General features: G+C 32.2%; 1 protein-coding gene across 1 annotated transcript in view; it reads right to left on the bottom strand.

The window, feature by feature from the left end:
* Positions 1-6,507: 6,507 nt before the first annotated feature.
* LOC150096880 (thymidine kinase 2, mitochondrial-like) overlaps positions 6,508-17,638 on the bottom strand; it is a 43,162-nt gene continuing 32,031 nt past the window's right edge. The window contains exon 3 of the mRNA XM_090408091.1: positions 6,508-9,203. Coding sequence (XP_090264217.1) covers positions 9,078-9,203 — 126 coding nt within the window. The 3' untranslated portion in view covers positions 6,508-9,077. The remainder of the gene's footprint in view (positions 9,204-17,638) is intronic.

Here is a 17,638-nt window from a genome sequence, read left to right as displayed (position 1 = left end):
TTGAAGTTAGCCTTTGTGATCTGTCATAATGACATCGAGAATTTCAAATGCAATCAACCTAACACTTATTTCATGTAATTGAAAAAATAGAGAATAGTTTTTAGTTAGATACTGTTTGCTGGTCAAACATATGGTTTTGCTTGAGTTTGTACAGCATAGTTTTTGTGAGGAGGGGGGACATGTGATTCATTAGTTAGCACCTTTTTATTCCAGCTGTCTGTAATTGCACTATTTGTTGAGAAATATATTACACAGACTGCAAAAGCCTCTGTACCTTATTCAGGGATACAATAAAACAATTTTTTTTTCTTGCATCTATAGTATATAATGGCTGTTGTCTTTTTTCGTAAAGTGAAATCAGGGGTGCCAGTTATATTCGACGGTAAGCGTTCGCCCACAAGTCGACATCCTTCTGCTGCTTCCCCTGCTCCACTGCCTTCTATGGTGAGTTATAATGCATAAATATTTTCCTCACTACCGTTTTTTTTTTTTTTCAAACACATCATTAAAATCAATTTAATAATACAATAATCAATTTTATACTGAATAATATTATACATTTTTGGTGATCAGAATGGGATATGTCAATGAAACTTACCACAAGTTAATTTAATGATGTTGGCCTAAGGAATATTGTAGCATTAGTCCTGTGATTGATAACTAATTTGAATGCGTACTTTTATATTTCTCAACATGCTACACCGTATACATAAGTGTACTAATACTCTTTATGATCATTCCATAATTAATTATTAATACTTATTTACTAAAATAAATAGCCAAAAGGCTTCACATCGGCGATACAAAATTATATAAATTAAGTGGATATTAAATCCAACATTAAACGTTAGTTTAATGTATGAACTTTAAAAAAAAATGGGATCGGTATTTACGATGGGACTGGGCCCCTCTAATACAGTAAGAATAAATATTAAAAAAACTAGCTATAACTATATTATCAATTTACCCCTCTACAAAGGCTCGTGATTCATTATTTTTCGAAATGAATTTTATAAAAGACAGTTTAAGAAATAGAATGACTGATGAATCTCATTCGGCGTGTGTATTACTAACAGTGACAAAATATGATCCTGATATAAAGCATTTGGCATCTAATGCAACAGCAAAAATCTCATTAATAAATTGATAATAGGTTGATATTGATTTGTATACGACAATGTGTATGTCAAATTATGAGTTCCTTTTTATGAAATTCTATGTTAATTTTTAAACTTGTCTCAATAAAATTCTGCAATTAATTTTGTATTAATTTTTCACCTATTAAAAACTTCACCGCATGTTTTTGCAACGTGCAACTTGATTTCTAAATATTTGGCAAGTGCCGACATGTCAGCAACTCGATTTGTAAACTTTTGGCACGCGCACATAAAAAGTTTGCCACCACTGTCGTACAACATAGTGTTAAGTAGGGAAAAGTGCATTTAAAAACAGGTGTTTTTAGTAATTTTAAGGAGTTTTTTTTTTTTATTTTAGTTTATGATTTTATGAACAAGTATATACACGTACTGTCATGGCAATTTTTTTATGTGACATCACTTGTAAAACATCTTAAAAAACATATTTTGTAAACTGGTTTTAGGTTATCCGACATCAGAATTTTTCTTCAATAGCAATTTTCAATCTATATCAGATTGATTTATTTTCTAATATTATCTATTTTAGATATATTTTATTTATCAGGTAAGTAATTTTGTTTTAATTTATTAACTTATTTTATAATTAAATCTATCGTATTTAATTCTAGAGTATGACTAGTCGTGAGAGAGATTATTATGGAAGAAAATAAACAAGCAGTCATGAAAAACGAAAGCGAAAACAAGAAAAAGAAGCGGCTGAGGAACGTCAAAGAAATTCACTGTTTAAATTTATGAAGTTGAACTCATATATTTGTTCAGATTTATCAGTTGATAACGAGAGTTCTAAAATAACTACAAACAGTTCTTCGGCTTCAACATTAATTAATAATGAGAGCTCTGAAATACTCAAAGGAAGCAGAGAACTTGACGCATTTGGTCAAACAATGAGTATTGAAGATCCTAAAACTAAGACACCAGAGGAAGGTGAACTATTTACTTTTGATGATCCAGCAACATGGCCCAAAATTTTGAACAACGCAACACTAACACAAATTGTACAACGTGATCCACCGTCTCCTTCGACTGAAAATGATTCCCCAAAATATGACAAGAGGTGTTTTTCCACAGCTCACTATGTTAGGACAATTGCAAACGGAGGGAAGCAAAACAGAAGATGGCTTGTATATTCAAACTCTTCCAACTCTATTTTTTATTTTTGTTGCAAATTATTTTCTTCTCATGATATTTTTTTATATAATAATGGCTTTTCTGAGTGCGACATGTAAGTGAAAGATTAAAGTCGCACGAACGAAATCTAGTGCACATGAAATGCATGTATTCATGGACACAAATGGAATGTAATTTAAAAAATCACAATACAATTGATCAGACAAATCAAAATGTCATAAAATTTGAAGCAGAACGGTTAAGAAATGTTTTAAGACGAATAGTAGCAGCAATTCTTTATTTATCCGAACATAATTTAACTTTTAGAGGTAATTTTGATACTTTGTACACAGCTCATAATGGTAATTTTTTTGGAATCATAGAATTAATTGCAAAATTTGATCCACTTTTAAAAGATCATTTAATGCGATATTCTCGGGAAAAAAATATAAGAAACAAAATTCGTATCTATCACCCATTGTACAAAATTAATTGTTGATAGAACCAAAATTCAACAAAATATTGTAAATATGATACGACAGGCAAAGTACTATTCAATAATTCTCGATTGTACTCCTGATGTTAGTTATCAGGAGCAAATTTCAGTAACTTTTAGATTTTGACATATATTTGAAGCAGATATTGAAATTCGTGAACACAAATTTGTGACAAATGTCGCAAAATCATCAATTATAGCAATACATTTTTTTAATGTTATACAAAAAATATATACATTATTTGCTGCCTCAATTTCACGTTGGGATATATTAAAGAAATTTGTTAAACAATTAACTCCAAAACCGTTATGTGATACAAGATGGGAATGTAGAATAGAATCAGTTAGGGCTGTACGTTTTCAAATTCCAGAATTTTTAAATGCACTAAAAGAATTATTTAAAACTGCATCGGATAATACTATCAAAGTAGAAGTGGTTTCAATATATGAACAAATAGATTCATTTGAGTTTATACTAAGCCTTGTAATTTGGTATGAGCTTTTTGTCAAAAGTTAATTTAGTAAAGTATTACAAAATGCAAAAATTCCCATAGACGTAGCAACTAAGTATATTAAAGAGTTAGTGCAGTACTTTGAAGAGCAGAGAATATCAGTATTTGATAGGTGTTTTGAGATTGCTAAAGAACTGTCAAATCTATTAGAAATAGAAATTAAATTTAAAGAAAGTCGAGTACGTCGAAGAAAAGTATTTTTTGATTATGAAACTCCTGATAAATCACACAGGTGATAACAAAGATAATTTTAGGACAAACTTCTTTTTTTTTGTAATTTTAGACTGCTCTACAATCTGTCAAAAAAAGATTCGAAATGTATGAAATTCACCAAAAATCATTTGGATTTCTTTATATGAAATTAATAAGAAAAATGACAGAAAATGAATTAAAATTTTGCTGCAAACAGCTGTATCAAAAATTAAATAGATATTGATAAATCTGAATTTTACAATGAATTAATTATTTTTAGAAATACTGTTCCAGAAGATGTACCCATTAATATTTTAAAATTCATAATTGCAAATAATTTGTCGGATATTTATCGAAATATTACTACGACATTTAAAATATTGACCAGTCCAGTTACGGTCGCATCAGCAGAAAGTCATTTTCCAAATTAAAATGAATAAAAACCTATTTGCGATCGTCTATGTCTCAAGAACGTTTGTCGTCCCCGGCAATAATATCTATAGAGCATTAAAATGCAAAAAATTAGAATTTTGATAACATTATAAATTATTTTATTTAAAAGTGCATTAGATTAAATTAAATTTAATATATTAAGATTTCTTTTAAATCTTATAAGTTGTTATACATATATTTCATTCTTTATAGTAAAAATGGACATTTTCTTCATATTTTATATTATTTATATTATTAAATAAATCATTGTTCTGGCGTATTTTATATGATAATGTGTACTTGCATAATAAAATAATATATCATGTAAATACAAACACATTTTTTAACTAATTTTTTCCCTTTACTTAAATTTATGCTAAAGAGCATACTTGTTTATTTATGTGCATAAATATTTTTCATATTTGATTTAATTAAGATATCCATTTAAAATTTCCATAAAAGTTACAACTTTCAGGGGCCCCGCTTTTCCATTTCGCACAGGGCATCGCAAAATGTAGAAACGGCCCCGATTAGAAGCCGAGTTTGGTCGGAAAATGAGTTTCAAACAGAGAGCTGCGATTGATTTTTGTGTTCAACTTGGTAACAGTTTTACCGAAACGCATCAAATGCTTCAAAAAGCATACGGTGATGAATACTTATCCCATACTCAAGTTTATGAGTGGTTGTAAGACGCTTGAGAACGACGAAAAGTTAGGCCGCCCAAAATGGACTGGGCGAAGTTAACATCCAAAAGTTGTGATTTCACCAAAGAAATCCCGAAATCGTCCGTGAGATTGATTGAAGATCGTAAATTGAATCCACGATTTGTTCCCCACAAGTTGACAGACGACCAAAAAATGTATCGAATTGAACACTGCAAGGACCTCATTGAAACCGCTCGTAAGGACTCAAACTTCCTTATTTCATCGAAACAAGGAAGTTTGAACGGAGTAACGTGAAAGGAGTAACGTTTGAGTATGAGCCAGAAACAAAGCGCCAGAGTGCTGAGGAGACCATCAGAAGAGGAGCATCCGAAAAAAAGTCACTTGGAGAAGTCAAAAGTAAAGACAATGCCGATTTGTTTCTACGATTCCAAGGGCATTATCCACAAAGAATTCGTTCGCACTGGCCAAACGGTCAAAGGTCAGTTTTTATCTCCAAGTTTTGAAGCGATTGATAGCGAGAATTCGTTGCATACGGCATGAATATCGTGAAGACCGACCATTCGTCAAAACACAGTCACTATAACTCGGCTTCTAATGAAACAAATGTCGAACAGTTGACACAGCACTAATGAAGGTTACCGCTTTCAACAACAAAAAGATACAACAGGTGGCGGCACTAGTTTCTTCTATTTTCGAAAAGTTCGATTTCTTTTTTGACAGGGGGTGTACAATGAAAGCTATCCATTGCATTGGAGCAACAATGCAATGGATAGCTTTCAAATATATAATGAACTTTATATTGTATTACAATATAAAAACAGAATGCATTTCTAATCATTACAAAATCATTTGTAACATTCTGCATTTCTGAGCGTGACAGTTTTTACGAAATGTTTCTTCATATTAATTGTATCCATTGAAACATCTCACCACAGCAGAGTATTGCAGAAGTATAATTCCTGTTGAGATCTATCTTTTTTTTTCCACTAGTAGAGTACTTCTGTTTGGAATGCATAACAAACCCATTATATTAATGTTCTGCTCAGTGAAGTTTCAGTTAGCACTATATATTTTTGGTACCCATTAATTGTACTCTGAGGTATTACTGCACTCATGATTCTGTAGTTTTTTAAATATTGTTATACCAATTTCAATTGCTTATTGATATAATACTGTTTTTTTAAAAAACATTTTTTGAGATTTTTTTTGGAGCACGATTTCATTTTTTAACATTTCAAAATCTGAAATGTTATAAGTTCTTCAGTATATATGTGATATATACCGAATACATATATATTTCATAAATATATATTTATCTACTTGTTTGCATATAAACATATTACAAACCACTACATTTTGCACTAATATATTGGGATTATTTCTTACACAGTAGTTTTAATTCACCATGTGCCAGGATTAAAATAATTTACAGAAGAAATTTATTAAAAGTGTAGTAATTTATAGTCATTAAAAATATTGATGCAATTTATAGAATTCTAAAGTAGTGATCAAAAGTGTTACTTTAAAATTAAACAAGTCTAAACAAACTGCAAAAACATGGAATATTAAGTGAACTGAAACAGAATTGTGAATGTGAAAGTTCAGTTGGAGAAACAATGAAAAATAGCTGTAATGTTAATAAAAATTTGACCTGTAATGCAGTTTTAAGCGATCATGAAGTAATGCAACAAGTGTATGGAAATTATCCTAAATTATGGAAATTAACCTGCATTTTTAGTTAGTTCCTTTCTGGTTTATGCACTGGCGAAATTTTTTTCTTCGTTTATATGTAATTTTGAAGTATTTGCCAAACTCTGCCACTAAAAATGGTACAATATCAATTTTGAATCATATGACTTTGAAATCAGAACTGAAATGACTATGTAAAGTTCTGTTAGCAGTTTAAGAAACAAAGACAAAGTAGTCCATAGCAGCAACTACTACAGTACGGTTTACAAAATCAAGAACTTTTTAATAGAAACATAACAAGATAAAGTAACAAGTTAGTTACAAAATGTTTTCATGGTTACTTTAAATCCGTGTTATTTTTTTACTGAACAATAAACATTAAAAATCTTTTGTACAAGAAATAACTTCAAAATAAAAGAAATTCTCATCTCCCAAGTTTCTTATTTTATAGAAAAAAAAAAGTACAAAGTTTGTTTATGCACAATTAGACACTAATTTTCATTTCCACTTTAAATAACATGTTATTAAATGCAATCAAACAGTTGGCATTAAACGAGGTTACAAACACTACAACCTAACATGATTGGCCTAGCGACAAGGAGATCAAACAGAAAGATATAAAAAACTTGCAGCTTACACTTAACATTATTGGATCTTTAGTTTCAAACTACTTTATATACATTTTTGTGAATGCACACTACTATTCAAGTTAAGGTGACAGATCAAAATTTATATTAAATTAGCAAAATTCTGAATTAAATTAACAAGAAGGAAATTAATAATAATAATTGCTGACATCAGAAAATGTAAGTTTCATATTGTGGTAACAGGAAAATATATTAGAAAAATGTTACTACAGCCAGTGTTTTATTATTAATGTTTTCAGTTTTTAGAACTGAAAACATTTAGAATTACATGTGCATGAAAATAATGTCAGAAGAACTTTGTGGAACTATTTTATTATAAATGAAAATGGTGATGTAATTTGTATTTAGATTTAATATTGCTATAAACAGTCAAAATGAAGTAATAAAACTTTTTTTTTCTTTCAAAGATACATGGTTTTGTTTTTTTAAAAAAATTGCTTTGCATAGACACTTCAAGATAGAACACACACACACTGTATAAAGGAATTCAGGTTGTTCAAAGATGAATTAATTTTCATGTTAATGCAACTGAGATGTTAAGAAATACTTTTAAATATATGTACAAATTTTTATCATACTGTAACATAATGAAAGCAAACTTTGACTTTAGCAGCATAAGCCATAGGTTGTGCTAGTGATATGTGATACTGAAAGATAACGTCATTAAAAAGTATCAAACTACTGAAGAGATCAAAATTCAGTTAATATGGATGACAGAACAAGTTTCAATAAAATCTGTAGAACAATACTTCTAAAAGGTACTCTTGATTCATGTGCTAAAGATGCACTGTGTATGTGTGTAACCATTAGCATATGAAAGAGTACTACTACTGTCCATTTTAGAGTGCTGATATATTAATGCTCTTAATCATGTTCTTTGTCTTGAAAATGGTAGTTATAAATTAATAACAAAATGGTTAAAATTTTGTAGTGTTTCTCACATACAAGATATAATCAAGTAGCGAAACTGAATTTCTGAGCAAAATGCTAATATGATATACCAAAACTATCCCATTCAAAGTAGCTTTGTTTTATAAATATACCAATTCCAGCAGTATGATCATTTTTGGAGGCAAATCTAGCACTCTTCTTTCATAATAAATTTAATTTTGCATCACGCTATAAATGTGTCAGCCATTCTCAAAATCTTTCTCATTAGACATTTTTAGAAACAAAAAACTTTTATTAACAGCTGTATTTAGTAGAACTGGTCCCTTTGTGACTTTTTCCTTGTTCCAAAATCTGCAAGTCAAGATTTGGAATTATAATATGATGAAGTTGGTCATGAACCATTATAAAAGAAGAGTAAGAAGTGGTCCCAGAGCAGAAGAACTGAACTAAGATTTTGCAAAAAAATATGAGGTTCTAGCAGTTTTTGGCTATACCAAAAAAACAGCAGGAAAGTGAAGGGTTAATGATGATGACTCACAGAAGAGAAGTCAAGAACAAGACAGGTATCCTAATTATATTATAATTGAATAAGTAATATCAGATCTTATTAAATGACTAGAATACATGATTCTGTTTATTGTGGGAGTTGATCTATGAATCATTTCATGATTACATAATTTAAATTAAATTACCATAACCTTGGCTTTCTAATAACTGTATTCAAGATAAGAATAGCCCTGGGCACTATCAGCAGATATTACTCACTGGTGTATGTTATTTTAATTTTTTGTAGATAATACAAACAAAATACAATTCATTTATATTGTAGAACCCAAGGAAATATAAATTTTTTTATATACAGGAAGAGAGTACAATACTTATACTGTTCATTAACTGTAATTGAGGCTACATCAAAGAAAAAGAAATTGGGAGGGGGGGAGAGTGAAATATTAATTACCATATTCTGATATGCTATCTTCTACAAAGGACTTATGGAATCCATGTAAAAATATACAATTATTAAAGCCAAAAGACTACACAGATAATTCAATATAAAAACTAATCATTAAAAAAGCATTTACAAATTAAAAAAAAAAAAAACCACAAACACATTGAAAACAAAATACAAATTAGGAACTACAGCAGCAAAAGTACATAAAAATAATTTCTTTCTTCATTTATTTACAAATGTATCACAGCCACCATTAGACTGAAATTATTTTTTGAACAGTTATTAAGTCGATAAATGCAGAAGTACTGTTAAACTACATAACAAAAAATTTCATTTGCTATGAAGACATCACTCCAAGTCCATCATGACAAGAATTTGTTGTTCCATTCAAAAATAAAATATCACCAGCATGTTTTTCATATTGTTTTTCCATTTGTTCTATATCATGATTAGCATCCAAAACCTAGAGTAGAAAGTATTAATACATATGTAAATAGTAGAATATTCATTCACTCATGTGATCTTTTAAAATATACTGAAAAATGAACTGCAGCAAGTTATCTAGCATTTGACTTGACAACTAACCCAACATCCAACCTTTCAATTATGTAGTTAGTTCTCTCTTTAATCTAAGTAAACTATTCTGTATTTGATTTTGAAGTGTATTTAGTTTTACCTTTGATTCTAACATCCAAATATCCCAAATAACTGGTGAAACCAAGGGAGGGATCAAGATGTCAAGCAATGTACATAAATTTGAACAGACTAGATTTTTATGTTGTGACATACCCATGAAAGGCTGTAAACTTATTATGCACTTAGCACTCTAAGTGGATTTGGGGGGGGGGGGTAGATAATCTGGGAACCCTGCTCTAGAGACCAAACACAGTACTATTTTTCTAGCTACTCCAGCCTCCAATAATTACAGTTGTAACCTTACAAAGAGCAATGAAAATCAACTGTCCAATAAAAACTTTCATGCCACAGTGGAATTTGAACCCACAGATTATTAGACAAAGAGCAGAGCTGCTACTCACCTGGCCAACTATGTCACTCTGCTAGTGTCATTACTTGATTCTCTTACATTTTGTAACAAAATTCACTAAGTTTATTAATTTTAAAAAGAGCTGATAGCCAGACTGGATATATAATCATGGTACTGTGATTCTAAAAGTGCTTGCTTCAGTTGTTATTTTGATTAACGTGGAAGTGCCAGTTAACTCAGAAAAATGACTGCAGTAGCAGCAAAGAAGGTCTCAACTCGGAGATCGAGTTTTTCCCTGAACTTTTCCAGTGATAAGATGCGACAATCGTTTTATATGTGTGTCCAAAAACATTAAAGATTTATGCAGTGTTATACTGAATGATCAAAAGGAATGTATTATGATATGTGAGAAGTGTGATGAAAGGCTAGGAGACATTCCAAAAATGAGAACGTGCTACCAGAAATAATTAGAAAATGGATGGGAGTGCTTGTGGCAGTAATAAGAGAAGTGAGGTGGAAGAACTCAGACAAGAGGTAATGAAAATGAAGAGTCAGGTCAAATGTATGGAGAAGGAAGAAATTGAACATTTAAAGAAGAACATAACTGATGTAAATGATAAGGAAGTTAATAAGAAGAAGCAAGTATCCAAGGATGATAAGAGTTGCTTTATATGGTGACTCAACCATTAAAGGTGTGATAAACAAATAAAATGCACAAGACACATTTTACAGGTGGTACAATAAACCGAATATCAGATACTTGGAATAGAAGGAACAGGCATCAGAATTAGTAGTAGTGGTGGGCACAAATGACTTGAATAGAGACAAAGAACGTGGAAAAGGATTTGAAGTTGTTGCAGGAAGTGAAGGATAATAGTGTTATTGTGAAAGTGGTTAGTTTGCTGTCCAGATATGATTATAGTGAACTGAGAAAAGCAATGATACAGAATGACAAGATGGCTGAATTGTGTCAGGTGGAGTGTTCAATTTGTGAATGTATGAAATGAATTTAAAGGGAGGTTAGAATGGTTCAAAGCTGATGGGATGTGAATGGGTATTTGGAAGGATTGCTGTTTAAATAAGAGTGCACAGGGTCTATATGAAATTAGAACCACTAAGAATCAGAGAGAGGTTGAGAAACAGGTTGTGCAAGGATGGGAAGAGGATGGATACAAAAGTGAAGAAGTTATTATGGCAGAGCAAAGTAATGCAGTGCAAAACGATGGGGATGATAAGAATATAAATGAAAATCGGAGTCAGGATCATGGAAACAGGGGTGGTCAGAATGAAGAGAGTTAGTTCACTATAGTGAACTCTATTCACTCTGAATTGTGTTGATGGGATGACCTTCAAAGAGTGGAGAATTGTTATGCTTGTATAACAATGTACAGAGTATCAGCAATAAAGGGACTGAGTTTGTAGCATTGATTAAATCAGTATGCCCAAAGATAATTGGCATAAGTGAAAGTTGGTTGACTTAGTTGACTCAGGATGATATACTGTCAAGACTTGAAATGGTAGGATATAAAATTTTCCGAAAGGATAGGAAGATGAAGAGGGGAGGGGAGGTATCGTTAATGGCAGCAAAGGAATTGTGTCCTTCAAGAGTCGAAGTGGAAAATAGTAGTACATGAAGATTTTGAAGCTGTTTGGTGTGAAGTTGAGATCAATAGAATAGCATATCTAATAGAATGCTGTTACAAGTCAGGGAATGTAGAGAATATTGATTATGAAATGTTTAGAATAATCAGTTGGGCAAGTAAAAGAAAGATGATCCTAATGGGAGATTTTAATTATAGGAATGTGGACTGGAAAGAAGAGATAGTGTTGAGTAACAAGGAGAGTGCATTTGTTGAGTTTCTGTTGGATAACTATCTAAAGCAGCATGTGATGGAAGCAACACAATGTTTATCGGTGTTAGATTGTGATATCCTCACAGAATGTGTTGTAAATGAGATATCAACACTACCATCTGTTGGTGGAGATGATCATGAGGTATTGGTTTGGAAGGTAGTCTTAAATAGGAAACTTGTTATCAAGAAGGTCTACATGTGGAACTATAAGGTGGGTGATTATCAGAAGCTCTGTAGTCAACTAGCATCTGGGTTGATGAATTGTGTAGAAAAGATGCTGACAGTGCATGGGAAATGATAAGGTAGTATCTAACACAAGCAATGCATAACTGCATACCAAGAGAGTTAAGCGAATAAACAGGAGTGGGCAAGAGCAAGATAGATGAACAGTGAAATAAAGAAAGCAGTGTTACAAAAAAAGCTGTTATGGAGGAAGTACAAGACAGTTTGCAGTGAACTGGTGCATGAGGAATATAAAGTGCAGGCCAGAAAAGTGACAAGCATGGTTAAAAAAAGAAAAAGTAGAATATGAGAGGAGATTGGTCAGTCAGGTCAAAGCTAATCCAAGGGAATTTTTCTACTATGTGGCAAGCAAGAGAAAAAATAATTATGGCAGGTTGATCCTGGTGGATAAGTTATAGTAGCAGAGTAATCATAGCAAATGATATAGTGAAATTATTTGACCAACACATCAGAGTATATCAGAATGGTGTGAATGATCAGAGATAAATTTGTCTCAGAATTCACAGCATTGCAATCAGGCAATTGTAGTGCTGTGAATTCTGAGGCAAGTTTTTTTTTTTTTTTTGACGGTTTGAAATCTAGTGAAATATCATCAGTTTGATAAATTATATTTATTTTGTTCTTGTATGGTGAGTCAGCACAGTAAAAATGTTAAGATGAATGATGCTTGCACCTAAGCCTTTCTACATGTCTAAACTAAACTATGTCATCAACAAACCAGAACAAATTAGTTATCATATCTGTAAGTTGCTAAGTATATTTTTAAAATGATAAATAAGATAATGTTAAATAGCTGATGACAAACATGATAAATGCACATATTTATCTTTGAGAGGAGAGAACATTCCAAACAGTGTGACCAGAAATTAAGAAGTATATCAGATATTGTGGAATAGTAAAAATTTCTGAAAGGAATTACGAAATAACAAAAAATGCATCAGTAAGCATATATCTGCAATATCTTTCATTCTGATGGCAGGGCAATATATACTGATACAGATGGTTCACTAGTTAATGAAAATAAATGTCTACAGATTTGTATATATGTTTCTCAGTGTGTGTGCATGTGTATCCATAATTTGTTAATTCATAATAAACAATTTTAGAGCAAACCATCATATCTTTTCTTATTTTGGTAATTGAAACTGTCAGCAAATCCTGATATTTGAAAAGGACCACTCAAGTGGGTAAGTTACACACATGAAATGAACTCTTTCATCAGTTACTTAGCAGAAAATAAGATTTGTTAAAATGCTATAGTTCTCAAAGAACCAAAACAAAAGCTCCATTTCAATAAAGAGCCAGCACAGCCACAATAGGGAATTTTATTTTTTCATGGACCAATACACTACGCTGAACTGGTTATTAAAATTTGTTGGGTTTGCCAAAACATCCACTGTGAGACAGAAAATGAAAATTCACAGTTGAATTCTTGCTCACTTGCTATATGTTTTACTGCATAAGTGAAATGGAAACAATAATAAATTATTACAGGACCATGAGTGTGATTCATTGCAGGTCATGCATAATTATTTGAAAGCAGTCGGTTGCAATGGAAACCATAATTCCTTTGTCTCACAACTTCATGCAAGCATGTTACAACAATGAAAATGTGTACTAAAATAGTATATTTTAATATGAAATTCACACTTTCTTGACACACATTATACCATGTTACTCAAAACCTTTGCTCCAAATTTAACTCTTTACCAAAACATTGGGTTTGCTTGCACTAATCATATGGTTCAATTGCTCACCATCAATAGCTTGTTGATGGAACCACAGTGGTTTTGTTCAAGAATTCAACACTGATTTTTCATTTTCTGTCCTCACAATGGATGGTTTGGCAAACCCAAAAAATTTTAATAACCAGTTCAGTGTAGTGTACTGGTCCATGAAAAATAAAATTCTGTATTGTGGCAGTGCTCTTTATTAAAATAGTGTACTGGTCCATGAAAAAATAAAATTCCCTATTGTGGCTGTGCTGGCTCTTTATTGAAATGGAGCTTTTGTTTTGGTTCTTTGAGAACTATAGCATTTTAACAAATCTTATTTTTTGCGAAGTTAACTGATAAAAGAGTTTATTTCATGCATGTAACTTACCCACTTGAGTGGTCCTTTTAAAACATCAGTATCTTTCTAATTCTTATTTGAGAAGATTGTCTTGATAGTGATGTTTTCTACCTGATGCAGGACACCAGAGTGTACAGAGGATTCGAAATTGAATTTCATAATGAAAAGAAGAACATATAAGAAAATTTTAAAGCAAATAAAAGTTGAGCAGCTCTAAGATATGAACTGTAGACTAAAATACACAAAGATTATTCAAGAAAAAAATGAAAGAGTTTGAGAACAGGAACCAAACCTTGGAGATTCAATGGCAAGCCCTGAAGAAAACACTGATTGATTTAGCCAGAGAGGCAGTGAGGAAAAGAACAAAGCATATCAAAAGTTCTGGCAAATAAGTCAGCTTGTGCTCTTAGAGAATACAGAGACAAATGTAAGAAAGCTAAACACTGTGTTATAATAAATTTAGTTTAATCCTTTATACAAGTGTAAGCAAACAAAGTTCACACCTGAAAATATCTTCAGGACTGAAGTAAGATGGTACATCCTTTGGCAACCCGTAGCAAAGGTGGATCAAGCTCTCATCACTCCTTGTCTCAGTATCTCCCATTTGAGTGATGATGAGAGCTTGATCCACCTTTGCTATGGGTTGCACCACCTAACCTCAGTCCTGAAACTTCCAACATCTTTCTCTAAATCCAGAGTAATTTAATAATAAGGTGGTACACCAGTTGGCAACTCGTATAGGTAAATATGACCAATCCATTGCTTCTGCCTTAGTATCACCACTCTGGGTCTGCCTCCCACTGACGAGACCTCAATAAAAGGTGAAACCGGTCTGGGTAGTGGCCCTTCCCTTAATGCATAGTAGTATAAGTGTCTGCAAGGAGATGTGCTTTGCATTATGGGAGATACTGAGACAAGGAGTGATGAGAGCTTGATCCACCTTTGCTACGGGTTGCACCACGTTACCTCAGTCCTGAAGATATTTTCAGGCACAAACTTTGTTTGCTTACACTTGGATCAAGGATTAAACTAAATTTATTATAGTCTAACCAAGTGCAAAATAAACTTCTAAACTTTTGTTTAGATAGTGTAAAACTATCTAAACAAAAGTCATGGGAAGACTTTGGTAAGAACATAGAAAAAAATATCAAGAAGGTGGCAAGATATTCTGGAGATTATTGAAGAAGCTCAGAAATGGAGGAAAGAGTGATGTAAAAGTAATTAGAGATGATAAAGGTGACATGAAAACTGGAGAAAAGAAGTATGGATTAATTACTTTGAAAAATTGCTAAATGAAATAAGCAATGATGAGAGTACAGTGGTAAAAAACAATCAACAGGCATGCAGTCAGGAAGACATATCCATACTTGAAGTAAGAAAAAAAGCCATCAAAGGCCTGAAATGTGGAAAGGCAGCAGGAGTAGATGATATTCGACCAGAAATGCTCAAGTATGGAGGTATAAAAGTCTTACAGTGGCTGCACTGCATAGTTCAGAAAGCCTGCACAGAAGGACGAATTCCGGATGATTGGAGTAGAACTTTCACAGTATCCATATATAAAAAGGGAAATAAAACTGAATGTGAGAATTGCAGAGAGTAAAATTTATAGTATACTTGAGAAACGATTGAGAAGGATTGTTGAATAAAAGCTTGGTGAAGAACAAGCTGAATTCAGGACAAATAGAGGCTATCAGGTTCAGATCTTCACTTTATGACAAATAGTTGTGAAATCGTGGGAATATAACAAAGATCTGTATTTAAGTTTTGTAGATATAGAAAAGGCATATGACAAAGTGCCAAGAGAGAAGCGGTTCAAAATGCTACAGTTATATGGAGTCAATGGGGCATTATATCAAGCAATACTTAGTCTTTATTTGAGTTTTAAGTCAGCAGTTAGAATTGAAGTATAGGAAGATTTAATGTTAGGTTAAATATTAAATCTGGTGTCAGACAAAGATGTACATTATCCCCTCTGTTATTCATGATTTATATGGATCACATTATGAAGGAAAGTGGTATTAAACCTGATATCAAAACTGGAGATGTTAATGTCAGCTCTTTGCTTTATGCAGACGATGTTATACTTCTTAATAAATCTGTTACAAGTCTGCAAGATTCCCTGACTAAATTGGATAACTGTTGTAATAGATATGGTATGAAGGTCAGCAATAACAAGACAAAGATAATGAAATAGGCAGAAGCATTGAAAATATCAACTGCACTGTGAATGGAGAACCTACAGAACAAGTAAAACATTTCAGCTACTTGGGCACGATTTTTAGTGAAGATGGTAAATTAAATATGGAAATACACAACAGAATCAATAAAACTGGTATGGTAGGAAGTCAACTGAATAAATTTATATGGAATAAGAGAGAAATTAATCAAAACACTAAATTAGCTGTATACAAGACAGTGTTCACACCAATTTTAACTTATGGATCTGAGAGCTGGGTCAGAAGTAAAACACTTGACCAAAGACCGCAGAGAGTCCTGAGAAAGATTAGGGGCATGAACGATGCTGTCAATGGCAATATCATATTAAAAACAAGGATATTAGGAAAGAACAACTTGACATTGTCAACATCCAGGAATGCGTTAGCAGAGCTAATCTCAGGTGGTATGAACACTTAAACAGAATGGGAGAGGAAATATTAGCAAAACTAGTGTTCTCTGCCAGGTTGGCAGGAAAAAGATCCATAGGAAGGCCAAGATATAGGTGAATTGATAAAAAGTGCCTTAGAAGATAGAAATATAAGATCTGGTAATGTTGGAATTTTGACAGGTAACTGACTGCTTAGAGGAAAATTATAGATAGGAAGTTTGTAATGATGTAAATTTTTCATGTAGTACTATCATATCCCATATGCCCCTTGAGGGTACATGGCAGGAATTTGATGACGATGATGATGATGATGATGAATATTGTCTTGTCGTAGCTGTTTTCATTAGAAGTATAATAATGAAAATCAAAGTACCACATTAAATCTTTTTGATAGTAGTATTGGCTCACATAAGAGGATTAATGTGCATGATTCGACTGATGTTTCTGTCACTTTCCCAGTGACAACACAGGTGTACTGCAAGAAAACTCATAATTTATTATTTGATCTGACTGCTAGCAGTCAGGTTAAGAATCAATACAGAAACTCATCTCCTCCTGAAGGACTTGGCACAGCATTTTCACTACGTGTATATGACTTTTGTATTACTTCTGAGTCTGGATCCCACTGATGATACCTCAATAAAGGTTGAAACTGGTCTGTGTAGTGGCCCAGCATGCTCAATATAACTGTCATGAAATGTGTAGTTTTTGCAACAATTGCATCTCCTGAGCTTCAGGCCTCTGTCTCAAATTTCATCTATCTTCTGAGGCACAGTTCTACCAACACAGTAATACAGTACACAGCTCTACACCTTTGCACTCACAGTGCAACACTTTATACTTATCAACATTAAAACTTCAATCATACTCTAAGTTAAGAGTCTATTTAAATCTTCCTGAAGGGACTTGGAATCATTCCTTATAATTCTCTCCAACTTCAGATCAACAAGCAACTGAAATCACCTCTGTCAATTTACATAAAATATCATTGACAAATAAGCTCAGTCGCAAAAATACTTCACGTGCAAACTTTGTTTGCTTACATGTGGATAAATGATGAAACCAAGAATTTTTTAGCATCTTTAATTTAACGAAAAATATTCCTTAAATAATTTCACTACATTATTTTCTATATTCAT

Source organism: Typopeltis vanoorti, chromosome 18, assembly GCF_054136105.1.
Source record: "Typopeltis vanoorti isolate ZY-2024b chromosome 18, IOZ_Tvanoo_1.0, whole genome shotgun sequence".
In the NCBI taxonomy this organism is placed as follows: Eukaryota; Metazoa; Arthropoda; class Arachnida; order Uropygi; family Thelyphonidae; genus Typopeltis; species Typopeltis vanoorti.
The sequence above is the reverse complement of the archived record's forward strand: the minus strand, read 5'-3'. Positions and strand labels throughout refer to the sequence as shown.